The sequence below is a fragment of the Lycium barbarum genome, chromosome 5 (genome assembly GCF_019175385.1).
Source record: "Lycium barbarum isolate Lr01 chromosome 5, ASM1917538v2, whole genome shotgun sequence".
Taxonomy (NCBI): domain Eukaryota; kingdom Viridiplantae; phylum Streptophyta; class Magnoliopsida; order Solanales; family Solanaceae; genus Lycium; species Lycium barbarum.
Window position 1 is genome coordinate 105,436,869 of NC_083341.1, and position 23,668 is coordinate 105,460,536.

General features: G+C 37.4%; 1 protein-coding gene and 1 long non-coding RNA gene across 7 annotated transcripts; one reads left to right on the forward strand and one right to left on the reverse strand.

Moving 5' to 3' along the window:
- The first annotated feature begins 874 nt into the window (after positions 1-874).
- Positions 875-2,662, forward strand: LOC132642585 (uncharacterized). The gene is made up of 5 exons (XR_009583257.1): positions 875-1,118; positions 1,227-1,266; positions 1,725-1,778; positions 1,863-1,936; positions 2,051-2,662. It is a non-coding gene; the product is annotated as an uncharacterized LOC132642585 (long non-coding RNA).
- Positions 2,663-5,556: 2,894 nt separating this feature from the next.
- Positions 5,557-23,186, reverse strand: LOC132641088 (protein NSP-INTERACTING KINASE 3-like). 6 transcript variants are annotated; one of them, XR_009582673.1, is made up of 13 exons: positions 22,659-23,186; positions 22,318-22,450; positions 22,172-22,243; positions 21,897-22,040; positions 21,639-21,698; positions 21,310-21,407; positions 21,038-21,184; positions 19,773-20,114; positions 18,196-18,590; positions 17,370-17,738; positions 13,385-13,430; positions 7,669-7,716; positions 5,557-5,730 (listed from the first exon to the last, which is right to left on the reverse strand). XR_009582673.1 is itself a non-coding variant. In XM_060357971.1 (10 exons), the coding sequence occupies exons 1-10, from the start codon at positions 22,762-22,764 to the stop codon at positions 17,424-17,426; spliced, it is 1,812 nt and encodes a 603-aa protein (XP_060213954.1). In that variant the 5' UTR covers positions 22,765-23,185; the 3' UTR covers positions 17,118-17,423. The 6 variants fall into 6 exon arrangements, 2 of the variants coding, with proteins under 2 accessions (XP_060213954.1, XP_060213955.1); XR_009582672.1 differs by lacking the exon at positions 5,557-5,730 and adding an exon at positions 7,165-7,457; XR_009582674.1 differs by lacking the exon at positions 13,385-13,430 and having other exon boundaries at positions 5,558-5,730.
- Between the last annotated feature and the right edge of the window lie 482 nt (positions 23,187-23,668).

Sequence of the window (23,668 nt, forward strand, 5' to 3'; positions counted from 1 at the left end):
GATATTGTTCTCACAATCCAGCGGTAAGGTCGGGTGGTATAGTGAGTGTCTCATAGTTTGATAGTAAAGTCGGGTTGTACAGTGAGTGCTAACAGTCCGAAGGAAAAGGACCTTAGGCAGTACAGTGATAGGTATATTGACCTCGCGAGTCCCCTATGGATCATGACTGTATGTCATGACCTATAGCATGTGTGTACCGGGTTATTTCTGTGGCCAATGCATTGCACTTTTGTAACATCATGTATGTTTACGTTAAGATGCGTCACGAGTTGATCAATATGGATTCAGAGGATTAACGTCGTACATGAGGTTATATATGTAAGACCCATAAGTTTGACGAGTTTCGAAACTATTATATATAGCCTTGATATGGTATTTTCTTTTAAGTGAAACCTTTTAGTAAAAATTTGAAAAGTATGATTTCGAGTACTTACTATTATTGCTACTACTTTTTGAATATACTTTAAATTATACACATGATATGAGGAAGTTTATAAATGGAATTTTCCTTATAGTAAAGATAGAAATTATTTTCGCATACGAAAAGAAGATTATCTTTCTACCGTTTTGAGAACTAAGGGTACAAAAATTGGTACTCTTTATATGAGATTGGGAAAATTAGAAGTCGATAAAATATATCTATTTTTACATGGATGTTTTAATGAAATATTAGTGTATATATTAATTTTATATGGTACCATGATTCATTAATATTTAATGATAGTACTTGAGATAAGGCTTGCATTCTTTAATTGTTTCATGGTGTATTCACGTGTCATGTCTACATAATTGACATAAATGTATTATGTTAAAGAATTAATGGATAAATACCAGCATATGCTTTCCAACGCCTATTTTTCATTGGTACTAATAACAAGTATCTTTGTTTTCTTATTTCAAGTTCGTGATAGCAGCAGCAAATATCTTTTGCTTAAATTCATCAATAGTACCAGCAAGTATTTTATTCCTTCTTTCAAATTTACACAGTAGCAGCAATTGATTCTCTTCCTCTTCAAATTAATGAAGTACTACAGAAACCTTGTTCCTGCTTTGAATTTCAACGTAGTGCGGTAGCATGAAAATTTCCTCAAATTATATCAAAGTCCATCCAAGATCAAGTATAGCTTTATTCCTTCATCGATTTCATGATTATAACTTTGGTCCCCTCCGAATCTTAGCAATTTCAGGATGTATTTTGTGTTGAAGCTGAAGTTTTTTTTTTCTAGGTGAAGCATCCTTAGATAAAGGCTGTCTTGTGTGATTGAGGTAAGATTACATCTTTTCTCTATATTCTTGAGTTAGTTTGGTCATTAGTCAACTTGTTAGATAAAGAAATTATGGAAGACAATTTAGGATACATGCTAGAGCTCTTGTCAGTTCTGTGGGCTGATTTGGAATATGATCTTCAGTAAATGTGGCTGGATTTCTAAAATATAGGTAGGGGTTGATGTTGTTGTTAAGTTGTCGTTCTTGAATTTGGAAGAAGAAAGTATATAAATATATCGTATACGAGGCATATATTGGGCTATTTTGGTGTATATCTTTGGAAGAAGATGTTTTGAGTTTTAAAGAGGCTTATACGAGGTTGTTGTTGGTTGCTGGCTGTGTTGTAGTGATTAGGGAATAGGAGAAATGCTGCCCGTTTCATTTTAGAATCGATTTATCTTTTGATATACGCGATATACTAGTGTTTTTAAGATCATATATGTATCCCTTTGTTATAGGGTTGGCACACTAGTTACAATGAGTTCGCCATTGGATCGTATTGGCAACACGAGGTATGTCTGCCATCTGAAAATTGTTTTCAATAATTGGCGACCCAGATTCATCAACATTGTTTTCAATAATTTTTCTCGTTTCAGAAAGTCCGCCATCTAAAATTGTTTACCAGATAGCTATGGACAACAACTTCAACAATGTTGCAGTGGCGAACCAGGTGGTGTTATTAAAATGCTGTCTTGATCACTCAACACTTTATAGTTATACTAACAGTAACATTATGCCAATATCTTCCTATAAGCTGAAACTTTATGTTTCTACCTTTCTTTAGGAGTTACCAAATGAAGAGGTGCTACAGGAGGGCGTAGAAGTAGCCGTCAACGAATTACCACAACCACGCCACTCAATTTGGAGGAGGCGGAAAGGAGGATTAAAAGGAAATGAAAAGGAGAAGACTCGGTTGTCAATGGCAGCTAAAAGCGGAGCTGCTGCCTTCAGTAAAGAAGTAAAGGAGACACATAAAGGAACAGAGGAGAACAAGGAAGAAAACGAAGAGGAGGATGTCATCGATAGAGGCAACGTGAACAACAAACGCTACCTTATCATGGGCTTGAAGGAAAGTCGACCTTAGGGCCTGTAACTAGTGTTGTCCTGTGGATTTGTAATTGGCTGTTTTGCAATCTGATTCCTGACTTGCCCACAGTTCAAATCAACAAACAAATTAATAGGCTCATGCATAGGTGGCTCAAGGGTAAGGCCACTAAAGCATCTGCTTTAGGCCCCCATGAGTCAAAGGCCCCAAAAAATTTATTGTTATCATATATATTACTCATGTGTACGTATTTATAGTATATAGCTTTGTATGCAAAAAAAAATAATCAGTATCACATGTCTTATTATATAAGTGGAAGAGGATCTTTCAAGTTAATAAAATGTTAGTCATTTGTTGCAATACAATTCCTTCATTTTTGTTGTCAAAAATCTTTTTGGTAGATATTAAGATTTAAATAGTGTAATTCAAAGTTCTAAATAAATTCTATTGTCATTTACCTAAACACTTTAAAAATTGAAAAGAAAATTTACTACATTCCTAATGTCATGGCTCATGACTATATAAGAAAACAATGAACTTTTATATATATATTAATTGTAACTTTGTTATACATATAGTACTAATTTTCTAGTGGTTATAAGAAAATTTTGGCTAAAGATTTATAATTAATTGTGATTTCAGATATTGAAATAAAAACTTGCTAATATGGAAGAAGAATTAATGCATTCCTATTCCTATGTCAGTATACAAGAAAATTCTATTTTTTAATATTATATGATTTTTTAATGCTATATAATATATAATTTTTTTTATTATCATAAGTAAAAGGTTTGATTTTTTATATTTTAGTTTGGCTTCTTCAAATGAGTGAGCAAATTAGGTTAAGTTTCTATCTCTCATTAATTAGTACACTATACATATCCCGTTGGATCAAATTGTTCCTTCTTTCTGTACATCTGTATTTTTTTTTCTTTTTGTTTATGATGGTTTTATATATCGTTTTAACCTCATTTTTTGAATCAATTGTTTTTATTTGTCCATGAAACGAAATATAGTTGAATACAATAATCCTTAAAAGGATAACTTGCATCTAAAAGGGTAAAAATGGGTGAATTTTTAAAAAATATTACGTGAATTTTATTTAAAATATTTACGATATCTTATTAAGTTTTGACTTTAGGCGCCTCATTACATTGAGTCGCCTATGGGTTCTTTATTTATCAACTTGAGACGTAGGCTGGTGGAAATCATTTACCCGTTGTCATCAGATTTTTCTTTTTGATAAGTGTTTTCCACTCTTTCCTCGGTGTTATCAACCATACTATTGTCATTCTGCCTTGTGCCTTGGTACTATGTTCAGCATGTTCAACATACTCGACAGGTTCAGTGCTCTGCTGCCCATCATTGTGCTTCTTTCTTCTGCTTCTTTTGATACTAGACACAGCAGGTTTAAACATAACCTTGCTCTTCTTTTTTGGAACCTTATTTTATTATTGTTGATTTTGCTCTTGATCTCACCAAGTTTCTCTGCCAAAGTTTGCTCCTCATCAAAAAATTTTGGTTCATCTTGTACAATCTCAACCTTGCCAGTATCATCCTTATTATTTTCCAGATTCACATCAGCCTCATTTTCTTTCAAAACATTTTCCTTTTCCTCATTAATCCTAATTTTCTCTAAAATCCGACAATTTATGCCCCATCTTCCTACAATAGATGCTTACAATATTTCGGGATATTCTCGTTTTCTAGTTTTTGATTGAAACCTCTCAATGGACATCTTTCATCTTCCAAACCCACCCAAACAGTGTTGGGTTGATGTTTAAGCAAATTAACTTCAACTCTAACTTGCCTAGTTCTACCATTAGTGGTCACATCCATGGCTAATGGAGTTCCAACCGAGCTAACGATTTGTTTAACATAACATCATCTATGCATGTGGAAAGACCAAAGAACCCACACTAGTGCTACAGGGTTGTTCTCTTCCGGCATGAAGTCAGGAGTCCATTTTCGCAACCACATTTGAAGTCCTTCCATTTTGATAACCCCTCTGTACCAAACCATATTGAAGTTGTATTCATTTGTAAAATCCAAAAAGACATTGTGGTTATCGTACACGCCGATCTTGGCAGAGCCCCTAATTGCAAAAAGTTCCTTGAAGCTTGACCTATTTTGATCAATTTGGGGTCTTGTCCTTAGACATCTGCCAACGATAGTGACCTGACACTCATTCGCCATTATCCCATAGTAGTCTGTTGCCTTGAATATAACCACTAGAATCCCATTGTGGGTGGTGATTCTTGCGATTACTGATTCACGAGGGTGTCTAGTGGTTTTCAGAGGTTGATTTGTCGTAGTAACAGTGGTTGCGAAGGTCTGTTTTCCATTGTTAACTTCCATAGACTAAGATGCCCCATTGTGGAGAGTCGTCCCTCTTAGAAGTTACCGTTGAGAGCCAAGACTATTAGACTTATACGGAGAGAAAAAAAAAAAAAAAAAAAAAAGAGAAACACTTTCATCAACATTGTTTTCTATTTATTTTTTTTGGTTTCAGAAAGTCTACCATCTGAAAATTGTTTACCATATAGCTATGGACGACAACGTCAACAATGCTACAGTAGCGAACCAGGTGGTGTTATTAAAAAGTTGTCTTGATCATTCAACACTTAATAGTTATCCTAACAGTAGCATTATGCAACTATCTTCCTATAGGCTGAAACCTTATGTTTCTACCTTTCTTTAAGAGTTACCAAATGAAGAGATGCCACAGAAGGACGGAGAAGAAGCCGTCAAAAAATTACCATAACCACGCTAACTCAGCTTGGAGGAGCTGTAAAGGAGGATTAAAAAGAAATGAAAAGGAGAAGGCTAGGCTGTCAATGGCAACTAAAAGCGGAGCTACTGCCTTCAATAAAGAAGTAAAGGAGACACATGAAGGAACAGAGGAGAACAGGGAAGAAAACGAAGATCGAGGAGGATGTCATTGACAGAGGAAACGTGAACAGCAAATGCTACCTTATCGTAAGCAAGACGGAATGTCACACCCCAACCTTAGTGAGGCGTGATTGGCACCCGACATCTTACTAGGGTCAAGCGAACCAAGCTATCTATGAAGATATTAGCATGTATAAGTAAACACCTGACCATCTGGGTCAACATAGGTCTCAGTAACCCGCAACCCAATATATATATATATATATACACACACACAATGGGCCCACGAGGCCAACATATTAACTGACAAGACATAACTAAACTGTATACACGAAATTGTCAGCAAAGCCTCTAAGAACATGACCAAAGTATATAAGTCGTGACAAGGCCCGCGATATACCCATAACACAAATATACATATGCAATCCCTAACATGGCAATACTCCAGGAAGAAGTGGAGCTCACCAATCAAAACTGGTACCTGGAGGCAGACTATTATGGAGGGTCCTCGTCTCGTCTGTCTATACCTGACGGATTGAACGCAGCGTCCACAAACAAAAGGACATCAATACGAATAATGCACCGAGTATGTAAGGCGGAAATATAACATAATAAACATTTGCTGAAAAGAGAAAGAATAAGAATTAACCTGGCACTTCTGAATTATCAATAGGAATCTAGCCTCTATGTCTCTCTATACTCTCGTATGCTTTACTACGTCTATGTAAAATACTGTGGCTCTGATCAACCTATCATCATGGTGTTATCTGCTCAACTGATCAGTGGTAATTGCCCAATCGGTCGTAGCTCGATAGTAACTGCCTATCCAATTATCACCTAATAGTGGAGCGCACATCATAACTGCCCGACTGATCAGTGGTAACTGCCCAACCGGCCATAGCTCGGTGGTAATATCTGCCCAACCAGTCGTAGCCTGGTGGTAAGTACGTGTCTGCCCGACCGGCCGTAGCTCGGTGGTATAACTGCTAGGGGTGGGCGTTCGGTATTCGGTTCGGCATTTCTAAATTTCGGGTTCGGTAATTCGGTAATCGGTAATTAAAAATAGATACCAAATACCGAACCAAAAAAGTTCGGTTCGGCTCGGTAAATCAAACTTCGGTTCGATAAATTTCGATACGGTATTCGGGATTTACCAATCAAAAGAGAATGATCAATAATATACTATACTAATTTAAAATGAACTGTCCAATGCTCCATGAAAAAACCAATTCAATGCTTCGTACATAGTTTTGAAGCAAAATATGTCATGCAAAAGTGTTGTTCTATCAATTGCAGTATGTCAAAACAAAATCTCTTTAATAGCAGTAACTTATATGGTTATGGACTTAAATTAGGAGCTATTCGTGTGTTTAATATTAACACTGCCTTGAGATCACTACTTAAAGGTGTAAATTTGAAATAGAGGGTAAAACGTAGAAGTTTCCTTTTTTAATGTTTTATTTGGTATTTGTTGTTTGGACAATTATTTATTTAATAAAATAAAAGCCGCTATCTTTATTCTTCAGTGGCTGACACATTTTAAAAAAAAAGATTAGGGATTCTGTGAAGTGATTTTAGATGAGTGATGGGAGGCCTAGCCTATTGGGCTAGACTAGTAATTTAATACAATGGACTTACGGGCCTTTAGGCTTTATTGGTATTTATTTCGGTATTCGATATTTACCGAATTACCGAACGGTATAATTATAAATACCGAATACCAAAACCGAAATATCAAATTTTATATTTTATTCCCGAATACCGAACCGAATACCGAAATACCAAAATAGCCGGTTCGGTTCGGAAATTCGGTTTTCGGTGTTTTATGCCCAGCTCTAATAACTGCCCAACCAGCCATAGCATGGTGGTAAATAGTGATATATAATTTGCCCAACTGGCCGTAGACCAGTGGTAAATATAATCAACATCATAACCAGACTTCTGCGGGTAATTTCTATGCACTCTTTATGATCATCACTTATCTGTTAATGCCTACATGATTACATAAGACTTATAAGCACATTTCTAGGCCAGTAAGACTTATTCCCGACTAACTAAACCTTAACCAATTCCTGGATACATCATAAGCTTCTCTTCTAGCATTAAGTACCTCATTAGGGGGTCTTACAACTAGCATACTATTCATGTCTTACAAAACATTCCTTGAGAACACATTTCTGAATTCATCAGAGTGACGTAAGGTCGTTATACCTCCTATCACCATTATGGATCAAACATCATCAGCATATCTCACCTTGAAGGAATCAACGACCATAAGATGAGATCAACATCAATAAATAAAATCAATAACCAATAATCATGACATAAGGATCAACAATATCATAAGAACATCAAGAACATATGCTTCTAATATTTCTAAGAGAGGAATCATTATGGACATCATTTGTGTAAGCTCGAAACAATGGAATCATGCCTTAAGAAAGAAAAGGACAGCCTTAACATACCTTGCTGCATACTTAGCCACTCAAAGTCTACCTTCTGAGCCTGTAAATCTACATCCAAGATAATTCATACAACAATCAGGCTATAGGAACACTTAAACGCTCAAACTCAACTAGTTAATAAGTTAACGGAATTCGGACAGCATTTTCCCTATATTATCTGCTCCGAACCAATTCCACAACAGCTCATAAATATCAATAACAGCATCAACAACAACATAATTAGGATACTACATGATAAACATATACAAATCTGTCCGAGACTTCCTTCGAAAATCAGTCCATATGTCAACAATATCAATACATCAAACTACGACCTTATACTATGTTTCCCTTCACTTTAAACTATTAAAATCCTCCACAAACAACTCAATGTCAAAGTTAAGATAAAGAACATACCTTTCAAGTACAGGAACTCCAATCCAAACTCCTTACTTTGAAGTTATTCAATCAGCAAGTTACTAGCAACAACAACTACTACTATTTCGGGACTAGTTTAGGATCTTAGGTTTGATCTTTGCTTGGACTAATAAGGAAAGGTTAGGAGAGGTCTTGGAGAGCTTAGGGAGTGTTAAGGGTCTGATAGAATGAAGAAATGAGGATCTGGTCGAGCTTGGATCATTTTATAACATTACCAACCTCTTCCACCGCCTCAACTCGACGGCTGACGGTTCGTCAAGTTGCACCGTCGAGTTGCATTGCTCGAGCAGACTGTCTTGAAACGCCCATAACTTCCTACTCCGATGTCGTATCGACAAACGGTTTGTTGCGTTGAAAACTAAACTCAGTGAACTTCAATTTTCATAGGATATGAATTACATAATTCCTCATATGCTAAAAGGTACACCTCCCTCAAGTTGGGCCAAAAAACTTGTCCAGAATTCTGCCAAGTTTTCCCAAAGTTTCGACAAACTTAATTACTTCGATTCGCTTGTTCTCCAATCCTTCCATAACTTACTAAACATGAACTTAAACCCTCATAACCATAAGATAGGCATGTATAATCTCATATAACCTTGAAGATAACTCTGATGTCTAAGACTAAGACAACTAACATCCAACGAATCTCAACGTACAAAACTATGAGGTGTAACATCCCTCCCCCTTAGAAACATTCGTCCTGGAATGTTAGACTCGTAGGGGTCCTACAAGAATTTCGGCAGAGTCGCTTCTGTAACTATATTACTACCATCCTGTGACACAACAATCCAAAATATATATACAACGCCACACAGTGCCACAACAAGCAATGGTAACTCTTCAACCACACATAACTAGTAAATATACCTGTATCAATATAGGTTTGTTGCTCCGGATCCTAAGGCTTAGCCAAAGCGTATATGCGGTTCTGACCACCGCCGGAGCTAGACGTTCTACCTCTACCTTTGCCTCTACTGCTGATTTCTGAGGGGCTCACTCTGGAAAGCATACTGAAGAAGATGAAGTTGCTACTGATCCTGTTACACTTTGGAAATTTCATGTCGTCGTGTAGTGAATGAACCAACGCAAACTTAAGGATGACAGGAAGTTCTTAAGACTATAAGACGAATATTTAGTAGCCCGAGAATGCATACGTTAAGATTTTGAAGCCATATGAATTGATGAAATAAGGAACGATAAGGACAAGTGGATTATAAGTGGGGTTTAGGAAAGGTTTCGTAAATTATTGCATTAAGAATTGTTTGGTAAGGCCTTGAGGGTGAGTTATAGGGATGTTTAGATCATTGATCAAGTACTAAACAAGTGTTAAAGAAGGTTGTGTAAGGATTGGAGATCAAACGAAACGACGAGGACAACTTCGAAAAAATTGTGAGTTACACGACCACACCTTATACGGACCGTGGAACTTTATACAGACCGTATAAGGGTCCGTATAACCCAACAGCAAGAATGTTTTCCATGATGGTGAACCACGGACACTTATACGGACCGTACAATATTATATGGACCGTATAAGTGGTCCGTATAAGTCCCGACGGGCTGAGTATTTCCAAGTATTTAAATGTGTTCCCACCTCATTATATTCACTCTCCTCACTTCTTCACTTCTCTCCAAGCTTCTAGAATATTCCATACATTTCATTTTCAAAAATACAAGGGAAATCAAAGGTTCATATCATAAATTCAAGTGAATCAAGTGCAAGGAAGCTCTTTGGGGTTGCTAGAGTCAAGAAATCCCTTGGAAGTTAAAGTTAGGGTTTTCTTCAAGTGAAGTATTGCCAACCAAAACCCGTTCCTACACATTCAAAGGTGAGTTTTATGATTATTCCATGTTGTTTAAGGTATTGAAAAGTTGAAACACTTGGATTGTGAAAGAAGATGGAAAATGGGTTACAAAATATGAGATTAGTGGCAATTGTGAGTAGTAGATTAATATTAATCATGATTCTTGATACGTTATGATTGTACTTACGTTATGAATGATGTTAGGAGCATGAGAGAAACATTAGATGAGAATGAATGTAACGTTGTATTATGATTATGATTATGGATGACCTTGAGAGGAAATTGTGGAGATTGGATAATGATGAATTTGACTAAAGTCATTGATGATGATATTATGAATGTTATTATTGACGTTTGAGAGTTGATATACGATATGGAGAAAGTAGTAGAAACAAAGGAGATGCTGCTCAATTTTCTATAGCTTTAGTTCAAACACGCTTATGTTATCGATTATATAATATGAGTATAAACTCTCTTGAAGGTAGAGACGTGAATATTGGAGAGGAACGTTCGAGCGATAAAGTAGCTAAACAAAAAGGTATGTAAGGCGAGTCCCTTCTTTCTAAGGCATGATTCTTATGACATGATATTCCCTATCTCTTCATGACTTTCCTACTTCCCGAAAATTATGAGTCAATCTTAGTAAAGAGCTTCATATGAGATAAGATAAGAGATATGTTATGGGCTCGATAATGATGAGTCTAAGTCTAAAGAGTCCAAGGCCCATGATACTATGTTTCTACAAAGCTAATAATTCCTATTATGGTCCATTGATGTTGTTCATTGTATACACTCACCTTATATGTTAATTCCTTCAAGGTGAGGCAGAATGCTTATGAATGCTCCATAACGGAATCGGGGGTTCACGACCTTACCCAATCATGCATTATGATAATTGTATGATGAGAATATGCTAAGTCTATGAGATGTACATGATGATATCACACCGCGCCTCCATGGCCGGGCAGACACCGCTAAAGCGGGCAGCGTATACACCATGTCTAGATGGCATGGACAGACACCACTAGTGGGCAGCATGAGATGGTACCCCGGACGCGGGAGGCCTGGACGCAGGCTAATGATTATCACACCGTACCTATATGGTCGGGCAGCTTATACACATGCATACATGATATGATGATGATTATGAAGTAAGTTAGCACGCATTAATTCAGTTTTAAGTGACAGTCAGTTACAGATCGCTCTTCACTCGATGTCTCTGTATTTCATTGATATATCATTATTGTTTATGCCTTACATACTCAATACAATATTCGTACTGACGTCCTTTATTCTTGGACGCTGTGTTCATGCCCACAGGTAGACAGGGAGATGGTGCAGATCCCTAGGAGCTATCAGCAGATTTACAGGAGCACTCCATTATTCCGGAGGTGCTATTTGGTTTATTCTTTTGTGTATATATACGTATTTTGGGCACGACGGGGTCCTGTCCCGTCCATATGTCTAGTACTCTAGTAGAGGCTCGTAGATACGCATGTGTGGGTAGTATGGTCTCACGATGTTACTATTGTATCTATATTATTATTTTGATAACCGAAGGGCTTATGTATATAAAAGTAATTATGTTTCCAAATGAAAAATGGTTTTCCTATGATTTGAGTATATAATTAACGAATGTACGCTTAATGACTATGATGAGTAATAGAATGAGTGGTGCTCGGTGGTTAGCCCCGGGTACCCGCCATGGCCTCTAGTCGGGTCATGACAGATCCGGTGGGCCGAGCTATATCACTTTGTCCCTCATCGGGCAATCTCTCACGTAGTGACCTGAAACCCCACATATATAACATACATCAAAGCCCTGACAACATCGTCTGTAATGGGCTCTATCACACTGACTGCATCGCAGAGAAGGCATCCTCATCTGTGCTGAGTCCCTCCGGTGCTGAAAATCTGAAGCCCTCGAATCCCGATCTGACTCAGAATAAGCAGACCTCTCATAACGTGGCCTCTGCGATGGTAAAGGGGTACTAACAACTAAATATGGGGGCATAAAGTTACCCCTAACATCCTCTGACTGACTGGAAGACCTATCTTTCTTACACTGACCCTCACCTAAGTCCTCAGACTGTTCTCTCTTCCGATCTTCTAAATTCTGAGCATATGCCTGATTACGGGAGATGTCCTTACCATCAAGTAAAGCAGTTGTGGAATACTCATTAATCAAATGCGGCTAGAGTCCCATCATAAACCGATGCACTATGTCTTCCATCTCTGCTACAATAGTGGGAGCATACCTAGCCAAAGAGTCAATCTGGAGACTATACTCCCGCACACTTCTGTTCCCTTGCCTAAGAGTCAAGAATATGTCTACTCTCGCCTGATGAATCTCTGGTGGCAAATAATGTCGAAGAAAGGCATCTGTAAACTCCAGCCACACAGGTGGGAGTGCATTAATCCCTCTAGATGACACCCAAGTCTTATACCAATGAACAACAACATCCCGCAATCTACAGGAAGCCAACTCTACCGACTCGGTGTCTGAAGCATGCATCACCCATAACGTCCTCAATATCCCATCTATAAAGTTCTGCGGGTCCTCCTCTAGTTTTGAACCAAAGAATTCTGGAGGGTCTAAATTAATAAAATCTCTAACTCTGACACTAATAGTCCTATCACCATGACCCGTGCCCTGACGCTGGGCCTGAACGGATACTAAATGAGCCAATAACCGAATAGCTTCTCGCATCTCCTGACCTGAGGCATCAGGTGGAGGAACTGGGGGTGTTGGAGCTCCTATATAATCCTCTGGAGCGGGCGGAGTATAAGAGGTCTGAGATGGAACCTCATTCTGGGATTCGCCCTCCTCAACATCAACAGATGGTAGTCGATCAGTTCTTCTACCTGCCACTGACTTGCCCTTTTGAGCTACTGAAGCTTTCCTCGTCACGGGCATTACTGAAATCATAACATATGGTCAGGAAAAAGGGAATCCTAATAACATGGTTCTATCGCACGATCTAGGATGAGAAGGAAAGAAAATCTTCCTAAATATCCTGCAGCCTCCTGTTTATAAGTGTGGTGCACTGCACACCATAAACAATATTCTGCTAGACATGGCTTGCAAACAGCCCTAGGACAGACCTGCTCTGATACCACAATTGTCACCCCCCAACCTTGGTGAGGCGTGATTGGCACCCGACACCTTACTAGGATCGAGCGAACCAAGCTATCTATGAACATATTAACATGTATAAGTAAACACCTGACCATCCAGGCCAACATAAGTCTCACAAACCCACAACCCATATATATATATATACACACAATGGGCCCACGAGGCCGACATATCAACTGACAAGACATAATTAAATTGTATAAAGGAAATTATCTGCAAAAACCTCTAAGAACAAGACCAAAGTGTATAAGCCGAGACAAGGCCCCCGACATATCCATAACACAAGAATACATATATAATCCCTGACTCGGTAATGCTCCAGGAAGAAGTGGAGCTCACCAATCAAAACTGGTACCTGGAGGCAGACTACTATGGAGGGTCCTCGTCTCGTCTGCCTATACCTGCGGGCATGAACACAGCGTCCACAAACAAAAGGACGTCAGTACGAATAATGTACCGAGTATGTAAGGCGAAAATATAACATAATAAACATATACTGTAAAGAAGAGGAATAAGAATTAACCTGGCACTTCTAAATTATCGATGGGAATCTAGCTTATATGTCTCTCTATACTCTCGTATGCTTTACTACATCTATGTACAATACTGTGGCTCTGATTAACCCATCATCATGGTGCTATCTGCCCGACTGATCAGTGGTAACTTCCCAACCGGCCATAGCTCGGTGGCAACTGCCCATCCGATTATCGCTGGATGGTGGAGCGCATAGCATAACTACCCAACTAATCAGTGGTAACTGCCTAACTGACCGTAGCTTGGTGGTATAACTGCCCAACCAGCCGTAGCATGGTGGTAAATAGTGATATATAATCTGCCCAACTGGCCGTAGACCAGTGATAAATATAATCAACATCATAACCAGACTTTTACGGGTAATTTCTATGCACTTTTTATGATCACCACTTATCCGTTAATGCCTACATGATTACATAGGACTTATAAGCACATTTCTGGGCCATTAAGACTTATTCCTGACTAACTAAACCTTAACCAAATCCTAGATACATCATAAGCTTCTCTTCTAGCATTAAGTATCTCATTAGGGGTCTTATAACTAGCATATTATTCATGTCTTACAAAACATTCCTTGAGAACACATTTATGAATTCATCGGAGTGACGTAAGTCGTTATACCTCCGCTTACCATTATGGAGCTAACATCATCGTCATATCTCACCTTGAAGGAATCAATGACCATAAGATGAGATCAACATCAATAACCATGAACAAGATCAATAACCAATAATCATGAGATAAGGATCAACAATATCATAAGAATATCAAGAACATATGCTTCTAATATTTCTAAGAGAGGAATCATTATGGACATCCTTTGTGTAAGCTCGAAATAATGGAATCATGCCTTAAGAAAGAAAGGGACAGCCTTAACATACTTTGTTGCTTACTTAGCCACTCAAAGTCTACCTTCCGAGCCTGAAAATCTACATCCAAAATAATTCATACAACAATCAGGCTATAGGAACACTTAAACGCTCAAACTCAACAAGTTAATAAGTTAACGGAATTCGGACAACATTTCCCCTATATTATCTACTCCGAACCAATTCCACAACAGCTCCCAAACATCAATAACAACATCAACAACAACATAATTAGGATACTACATGATAAACATATACAAATCTGTTCGAGACTTCCTTCGAAAATCAGTCCATACGTCAACAATATCAATACATCAAACTACGACCTTATACTATGTTTCCCTTCACTTTAAACTATTAAAATCCTCCACAAACAACTCAATATCAAAGTTAAGATAAAGAACATACCTTTCAAGTCCAGGAACTCCAATCCAAACTCCTTACTTTGAAGCTATTCAATCAGCAAGTTACTAGCAACAACAACTACTACTATTTCGGGACTAGTTTAGGATCTTAGGTTTGATCTTTGCTTGGACTAATAAGGAAAGGTTAGGAGAGGTCTTGGAGAGCTTAGGGAGTGTTAAGGGTCTGATAGAATGAAGAAATAAGGATCTGGTCGAGCTTGGATCATTTTATAACATTACCAACCTCTTCCACCGCCTCAACTCGACGGCAACCTCGACGGACCGTCGAGTTGCTTGACGGTTCGTCAAGTTGCACCGTCGAGTTGCATTGCTCGAGCAATCTGTCTTGAAATGCCCATAACTTCCTACTCCGATGTCGTATCGACAAACGGTTTGTTGCGTTGAAAACTAGACTCAATGAACTTCAATTTACAAAGGTTATGCATTGCATAACTCCTCATATGCTAAGAGGCATACCTCCCTCAAGTTGGGCCAAAAATCCTGTCCAGAATTCTGCCAAGTTTTCCCAAAGTTTCGACAAACTTAATCACTTTGATTTGCTTGTTCTCTAATCCTTCCATAAACATGAACTTAAACCCTCATAACCATAAGATAGGCATGTATAATCTCATATAATCTTGAAGATAACTCCGGTGTCCAAGACTAAGACAACTAACATCCAACGAATCTCAACGTACAAAACTACGAGGTGTAACACGAAAAGTAGGCCTTGCGGCCCGTATCACTACCATTGCAGATTGCTTCGTAGCCATTGTTATATATGGCTTTGATGAGACCAGGACTAGTGTTTTTCATTTTGACTTGAGTACAACTGCTTTTTCTTTGTTTAATGATATATATGAAAAATTCTTCCCCTTCTTTGCATTTTGCACCCCTAAACATTTTTAGGGTGTTTTTCGACGCTTCGGGATAAAGATACAATTTTTAAGAAAAATTATTGAAACCTTTTTTCATGTTTGGTTGGTTAAATTTTCAGAAATTATTTTTTCTGACAAAACAATTTTTTTTTAAAATAAAGAATATCACAGCCCTAATAAAGTAGCAAAACAAGCTCCATAAGTGACATTTCACACTGAGTGCTCCTCCCTACTCTTCAACACACCTCTACCCCTATCCCTATCCCAATAATATTTGCTTAGATTATATACAAATAATTTTGGAATAATATATTTTGTTTACTTGCCGAACACCAGAAAATAAATTAAGAAATCACTTATTTTTCAAAAAGATATTTTTTCCCTGTGGCAAACAACCTATGATCTTGAAGTGGAGAATGAAGAAGATCCAGCATTAAGGCCAGTGATAATTTTTGAGACACATGCAAGGAGGGAAAGTAGGTCTCTGTAAAGGATTGCGGCAACAGGAACCAAGAGGATCGTCAGTGGAGTCTCAACACCAACCAATCTACCATACTCCCCAAAGAAGATCACTTGGAAGGGAAAGGAAACAGTCACTAAAAACCGATTGCAAGTAGAAGCAAGAAAGAAAAGAATTTAGTCAATGGCAAGAAAGGGGAGAAGTCCTTTAAATACTGAAGATGTTCAAGAAGTTGTTTTAGATTATTAGAAGTTTTTAGGTGGTTATTACATTTAACTTTAGATGTTTATTTTGGAGTAGGAACAATGGAATGTTGATAGTTAATGTGTTTATTGTCAACCACAAAGTAGGTCTTTCGCGGTTGATTTACCACCTGAAAGTCGCAAGTTCTTTTTGTTGGTACTGATTGAATATTGAAGATCTTTTATCTGTCAGATTTTGAATAAAAGAATGTATTTGCTCATTCAGTTAGTTTATTTGATTCTTATGTGTATTTTAGGTTTGTTTGTGTCACGGTTTTGGACCCTTTAACTCTACAGTTTGATGCTTATGAAAATTTTATTGTCCCATATCTCTTATGTTGCTGCTAAGATTTGTTAGCTTTATGGGAAAGTGATGCAGAATTAAGGGGTATGTTTGCTCTATTTCTGTCAGTGTAATTATATATGGAGGGTATTTTTATTCCTTCTAGCAATGTCCACTGATATATTCGACCCTTTGTCATAAAAGACTGAACAGGATAGTTGGACATCTAATATAACAAAACATTCAATCAACCAACAAGATACCAATATGCAATATTTTTAAGAATGGAAGCCACTTTTAATAACTTGAATGACAATGTCCAATTGTTGCTTCCAAACAACATTAAACGACCAAAACACTCCGTTTAGTGTTTATCGCGTATGTTTGTACTTTTCAAAATGGCTTGGAAGTATAAAGATCAATGAACTAAGAAATCTTTAATCAAATCAACAGTGGTCATGAGAACGGCAAGCCCTATGGCCCTCCTACTCAGAAATCTCAAATCTTTCGCCTAAAAAAGAACTAATGAAATCATAATTACATGGCATATTATTCACGAGGGCATAAATGAACTCAGCTAACAAAAATCCTAAGCATGACTTTTTCCCTTTTCTTTTACAGATGAATACATACATTCAACAACTATTAACAGCAATAAAATATTTCTCACCTCAACTTTGGCAACTCACGGATGATAAGAATCGCGTAGAACGAAGAACGGATGTCATCTAGGTCCAGAAAGCTCCATTGGTTCAACTAGTGATGATTCTTCTTCATAGTTAGAATATCTTTGTGGAGTATGTTCAAAAGCTCGGTTTCTTGGAGTCTCAAGCTTTTGTGATGCCTCCCATTTTTCAGCCAATCCATCGCCCTCCAACATCCTTAATGCTTCGGACATTTTTGGGCGATGAGAAGGGTTGAAATGGGTACATAGAAGGACAACTTTAACCATTTCTTCTAGCTCAATCCGGTCAAAGTTATTTTTCAAATCTTTATCTACCATAAGGTTCAATTTCCCCTCTTGATGCAGCTTTCTCACCTGCATATAATTAGCAGTAATTAAACGAGGGAGTTCGTTGAAGTATGCTAATAGAAAAGTGTCATGTAAACTAGATGCACACAGCACTAGCTAGGCACATTTGAGGTTTGAACCTATGACTTCTAATAATTGTAAAGAAAACTGCTAGAACAACAGTCCAGCTACTCTCTCACAAATCTCTCGAGGTAGATCCAAGATTTAGACTTTCAGCCTTTAATGTTCTAAGCACTAAACTCATCGTACTTCTGAAATTAAGGTTCAGAATTTAATATTTGCTGAATTTTAGTGGCTTTTCAGGTATGTATATATCTATGTTCCATGTCGAGAAAACTGGGCTCAATTTAACCCATAGTTCAAAAACTCTATCCGCCTCTATATATACTCTATTTGCGAGCCACATTATACACTTCTAAATTTACTCAGTACGTCCAGAGAAAGAAAAAGAGGAGAGACATACCCAATCAAGCATAACAACACCTTTCTGGTTGGCCCCTCGACCAAAATCCATAGCTTTCTGGCCTGTAATCAGCTCAAGTAGCAAGATCCCAAACCCAAAAACATCAGTTTTTTCAGACGATTGGCCAGTTGACAAATATTCTGGAGCAATGTGGCCAATGGTTCCCCTAACAGCAGTTGTCACATGAGAATCTCGGTGATCCAATAGCTTTGCCAACCCAAAATCACCAACTACTGCCTCAAATTCCTCATCCAACAAAATGTTGGCTGCTTTGACATCACGATGGATAATTCTGGGATCACACTGCTCATGCAAATAAACTAGCCCTCGAGCTGTACCTTGGGCTATCTTTTTCCTCCTTGACCAATCTAAAACTGGTTTACCATATATGCTATCTGCAAATTGAGAAACCACAATGCATTTTCAATCAAGGCAATATAAGTAACCGTCTTCAACTGAAACAGAATTCAGTGAGTTGGAAACTATTAAATAGTAGCTGATGAAGCTCCAGAGAAGCAAAATGTGTTTGCTTGGCTTTCGAACATGCAGAAACATCAGCTCCAGAAAAGCAAAATGTGTTTGCTTGGCTTTCGAACATGCAGAAACGTACAACAATAGTTTCCACATGCACCAAACTGATGATGGCTTATCATATAACTGCAGCAGTAGAGAGTATGAGAAGGGGTGGCTCTAGGATGGGACTGAGGTAAGGGTGGGTCGTAACTCATAAAACCTAAGATTATACTTAGCCAGAATCTCATGACCTCGATTCACCAATGACAGCAGCCTGAACTGCTTTCCATTTAAATGCCTCAATAAGTTCCAATCCAATTTGCAAAGAGTTTTCACCACTTAATATTTTTTCTGGTAATAGAGGCGGCCAGAAGTTAAACTACAATAAAGAACATGGTCACACCCAAGAGAGTGAAGTTAGAAACGTCAAGCAAAAGTGAAACCAGAACTGTCACCAACAAGAGTTGCTTCTTTCTCTACTTTAAGATTTTCATCTTAGCTTCCTTCTCTCTGAATAAATAATATTTTTTCCAACATGCACACTTTTTGCAAGACAAATTGTGGAAATTCAATAGACTGATTTTCAAGTGTAGTTAGAGAAGCAAGTAAAATAACTCTGGTGACAGCAAGTATCCAAAATGGCAACAACATTAGTAAGTAGGAACTGTTCACTGATGACTTCCTTTCCATTTAGACATGGTCCGAAATTTGGAACTATTCTAGTATTAATATTATTCCGTACATTATTTACAACTTCAAGAATTCAAATTCGTTTAAGTATCCAAATTTTATATGATGTTCTCTATAACTAGTATATTAACCACTATTTTATAATTTTCTTCTACTCCCATATAATAAATGAGTGAAATGTGACATTTTAAACTCTGTGTCCTATCAATTAGCTGTCTAATAAAATGGAACGGAGGCAGTAGTTCACAAAAAACACCTTCGTGAGAATAATTGACTTTTATAAATGGTAATGTTGGACTAATTATCTTAAGTTAATAGCCTAGTAGTGATTAATTAATAAGTATTAACAACAGCACATAGAGAAAAGAGCTGACCTTTTAATCGTGATGCTACACTTCCATTTGGCATATAGGGGTAAACAAGAAGTCGTTCACTTTCAGTTGAACAAAACCCCAAAAGACGGAGAAGATTCCGATGGACAGCCAAGCTAATCAACTCTACTTCTGTCTGAAATTGGTTTTCACCACCGACAGCATTGTAGTCATTCAATCTTTTGACGGCCACAACAGTTCCATTGTTTAAGCAGGCCTTATACACAACACCAAATCCTCCTTTTCCCAAAATACGTTTTGAGCTGAAATGGTCAGTGGCAGTCCGCAGTTCCTTAAAGGCGTACCTTTTCAGGTGACCCAAGCATACCTCTGGATAACAATGCTCTGCATTTGAGAAGTCATTACTCAGATAAAGCTACGCGGAATAGCTAGAGACAGATGGAGAAAATCTTTTGACAAGTAAGACAGGGAGAACACAATAGTGGTTTGTTCAGTAACAAGTAACGGAAAATGATTGGAAAGATTAAAGCTGAGGTCCCAAAACTGATCCACATATATGCATCATACAACCAAAGTACAAGATTGTCAAGAGTAACTTTCATCGCAATAAAAGTGGCAAGGCAATTCAGCAGGCAAGAGAGTGAAGTTGGAAATAAATGATTCTATAAGCAGTGAATCAAGGTAGTCCATAATGGTTCAGGACTAGCCCCAATAACAACAAAATACAAACAACTTTTCTGAAATTGACAATTGGTTCAAATGAAGAAATATCAGTCACCTGTTTTTTCTTTTGATAGGTCTTGGAAGAGAAGGGCTTTTCTGAGTCCTTACCAAGGAAATTGACCAGAACTTCCAAGTTATGCCAAAGGCCTTCATAATTTGCTAACTGATATGGTTCTAAGGTTCTTCACATATAGGTTTATTGAATATGGGTAAACAGAGAATTGATCCCAAACACCTATTACTTAACCACTCATGCCCTCTCTAAAACTAAGCAAATGAATTTAAAAGGCAACAGTAACAAAAACGTCCAATGGTCAGAAATACTGAAACATGTATATGCCCCTATTAAGAGATTAAAATAAAGAATCAAACCACAAGCAGGTGACTGTAACATCCTAGCTTAAAATATATATACATGATAACAAATACCACCAATCACTCAAAAAATAATGAAAAGCTCACTTGGCTCAGCCTATATATCCATGACTAATAAAGATAAAATCTTTGGCGGCTAAAGAATCAGAAATACAGAACTAATAAAAGCTGGAATTATCATAGAGAAGAGAGTCGGGGAATCAACTAACCGTTGACATCAAAGAAGATCTGCTGATTATGTCTGTAGCGCCACCAAAGAAGCAAAGCCATGGCTACTATGACCAGGAAAGCAGCACCAAAACTTGCAACAAATGCAACAACCACGCGACGGCTCTTGCGTGCAGCACCTGGTTGATCTATGATACGAAAAACAATAAATGTGACACGTCTTCAATGGCACAAATAGCAGAACTTTCTCAGTATTTATAATATGTTTTAGCAGTTTTCCATCTTCAGCTTGAGCACGGGTTGTTATACATACCAGTCAGACTATCTGGTGGGAAGGACAGTGGTTCTGGATAGACTGCTGAACAATTATTCTCAGAACCTTGACCACAAATTAAAGGATTCCCGAGCACTCTGAAAGCCATCAAGAGGAAGTCAATTTTACTATAGTGAGGAATACTAATGAGATACTTTTCAAGTAGCACTTTACCCTAAAGCATTCACCATTGTATTTTAACTAGTGAATTTTGGTCAACTAAGTTCGAGATTTACTGCTCCGGCAATAAGTTAACTTCAATAATATTAAGAATAACTACCTGAAAATGAAATAACTGAGTACTATGGCAAGGGAAAAGGGAGACTCACCTGAAAGCTCTTGCTGATATTTTAGGAAGGGTACCACTTAGATTATTATAAGAGACATCCCTGCAAACAATGATCAACTAAGTCAATTACACGGATGAGGAAGAAACAGAAGATTTGAGTAAATTCGGGTAAAAAAAAAGGCAGATTGAGATACACAAGAGCGAGGCATTCAATCTTTGAGAGAGTGAAATATATAGTTGGAGTCAATTTTTGTCGGTCATAAGAGGTGGGTGTCTTCGTGAAAATTCATGAACTCACAAATAATTCAAATTCATCAGGTCTCCAAAGGAAGTGGGTATTTCGCCTTCGAATTTATTGTCGGAGAGATCAATTGTCTGAAGCTTTTGTAACTTCCCGATCACATCAGGAATATGACCAGAAATGGCATTGTTTTGCAACAATCTACATGAACAGGTCAAGTACAATTTGCAAAACAAAAGGCTTAGAACACAAAGAAAATCGTATAGGAATTGAGCTTAGGTTTTAACAGAACCAAGCAGCAGCAACTAAGAGAAGTATGGTCAAGAACTTACACAGATTGCAAGTTAGTGAGATTGCCAATTCCAGGCGATAAGGTGCCAGATAGACTTTGACTAGGTAGTGCTCTGATGCAGGAGAAAATATTCAGCAATCAATTTACTAAATGTCTACTAAAATACTCTTGAGCTAAACTACTTACAGAGCAGACACATAGCCATCAAAGGAACAAGTCACCATTCTCCAACTGCATGGGTCTACAGAATTCACATCCCAATTGTCCAGAACATTATAGGGGTCATGTAACGCCTTCTTAATTTCCGTCAACGCAACAACTGCACATTGTTATATGGAAAAACAGTCACTCTTTTAGTCTATTTCCACTGTTCAGTTTGTCATAACATCAAAGATACAAGATAGGAGAGAAAATCATAAAACACATACTCATACACATTGCAAAGGAATTAAATAGTTTTCTACTCTTAGCGTAATTAACAAAATAAAATTTCAAGACGAGTGAGAAATTTCAAGAAAGAAGCTAACCTTCATAGTTTATACCAGCAGGTGAAAGTGTAGCAGAAGAACTCTCCAGCAATGTACAAACCAGTAACAGCCCCACATTCCAAACCAGATACAACATTCTTTCCATAATCTACCAGATTTCTACAATCTCAACTTCTCAACAAAGTAACTTTTTTTAACAATAAAAAACCATTCTTCACTTAATTCACCTCTTCAACATTGCTTCATCCATAGCAAGCCAAACCAATCCTCATTTACCATAACAAGAAATGCCCTTTTTTCCAGTTTCAACCTCTCCACAAGAACATGATAAACTTTTTGTTTTCAAGATTGAAAACCTCAAACGCCCAAATGATAAGTTTCTTTCTTTTACTCAATTATGCTAAAATGGGCAATATTTTGAGCTTATCAAAAAACAAATGGGATTTTTCTCGAGATAGAAAAAAAAAGCAACACAATGACTAAAAAGCCTGGATTTCTGGAAATTGTGAGATCTAGGAATGTGTTAGTAACTGACCCCCCAAAAATTCTTCTTGGTGAGTTTTAACTTAAAAGTAGCTTTTTTCTTTTTCATCATATCCTTTTCCATATCACTGTCATTATCTCCCTCAATTATTATGAGCCCGTTTGGATTGGCTTATAAGTTGCTTATAAGTTATTTTAAGCTTTTTTGAGTGTTTGATTGACCAGTTTAAAGTTATTTTATGCATAAAATAAGCCTAAAAAACTAATTGAACCCGTTTGGCTAACCAGAAAAATACAAACAATTCAGAATAATAGGCCAAACTTAAGGCCACAAACTCTCAGACAGAGATGTGGACAGTTTTAAAAGTCAAGTATACAAAGTAAAAAAAAAAACATGTACTTTTCCCTCTCCAAATTAATTTTTACTATAACCGCCAACTTTTTAAAAAAAAAATTGGATGCATTTCGACAGTTGAACTTTTGGTTATCTGAAAACTTTTAATTCATGTAACCAACAAGTTACAGACACAAAATTTATTTAACTAATTAAAACTTTAAAGTATATT

What these genes read in the sequence shown, in the direction of transcription:
- LOC132641088 (XM_060357971.1), bottom strand. Translation starts at nt 22,764, where the DNA reads ATGGAAAGAATGTTGTATCTGGTTTGGAATGTGGGGCTGTTACTGGTT. An exon ending in ATATCAGCAAGAGCTTTCAG is followed by an intron (nt 21,408 to 21,638) that starts GTGAGTCTCCCT and finishes GATGGCTTTCAG; the next exon opens with AGTGCTCGGGAATCCTTTAA. An exon ending in CCCACCAGATAGTCTGACTG is followed by an intron (nt 21,185 to 21,309) that starts GTATGTATAACA and finishes TTCGTATCATAG; the next exon opens with ATCAACCAGGTGCTGCACGC.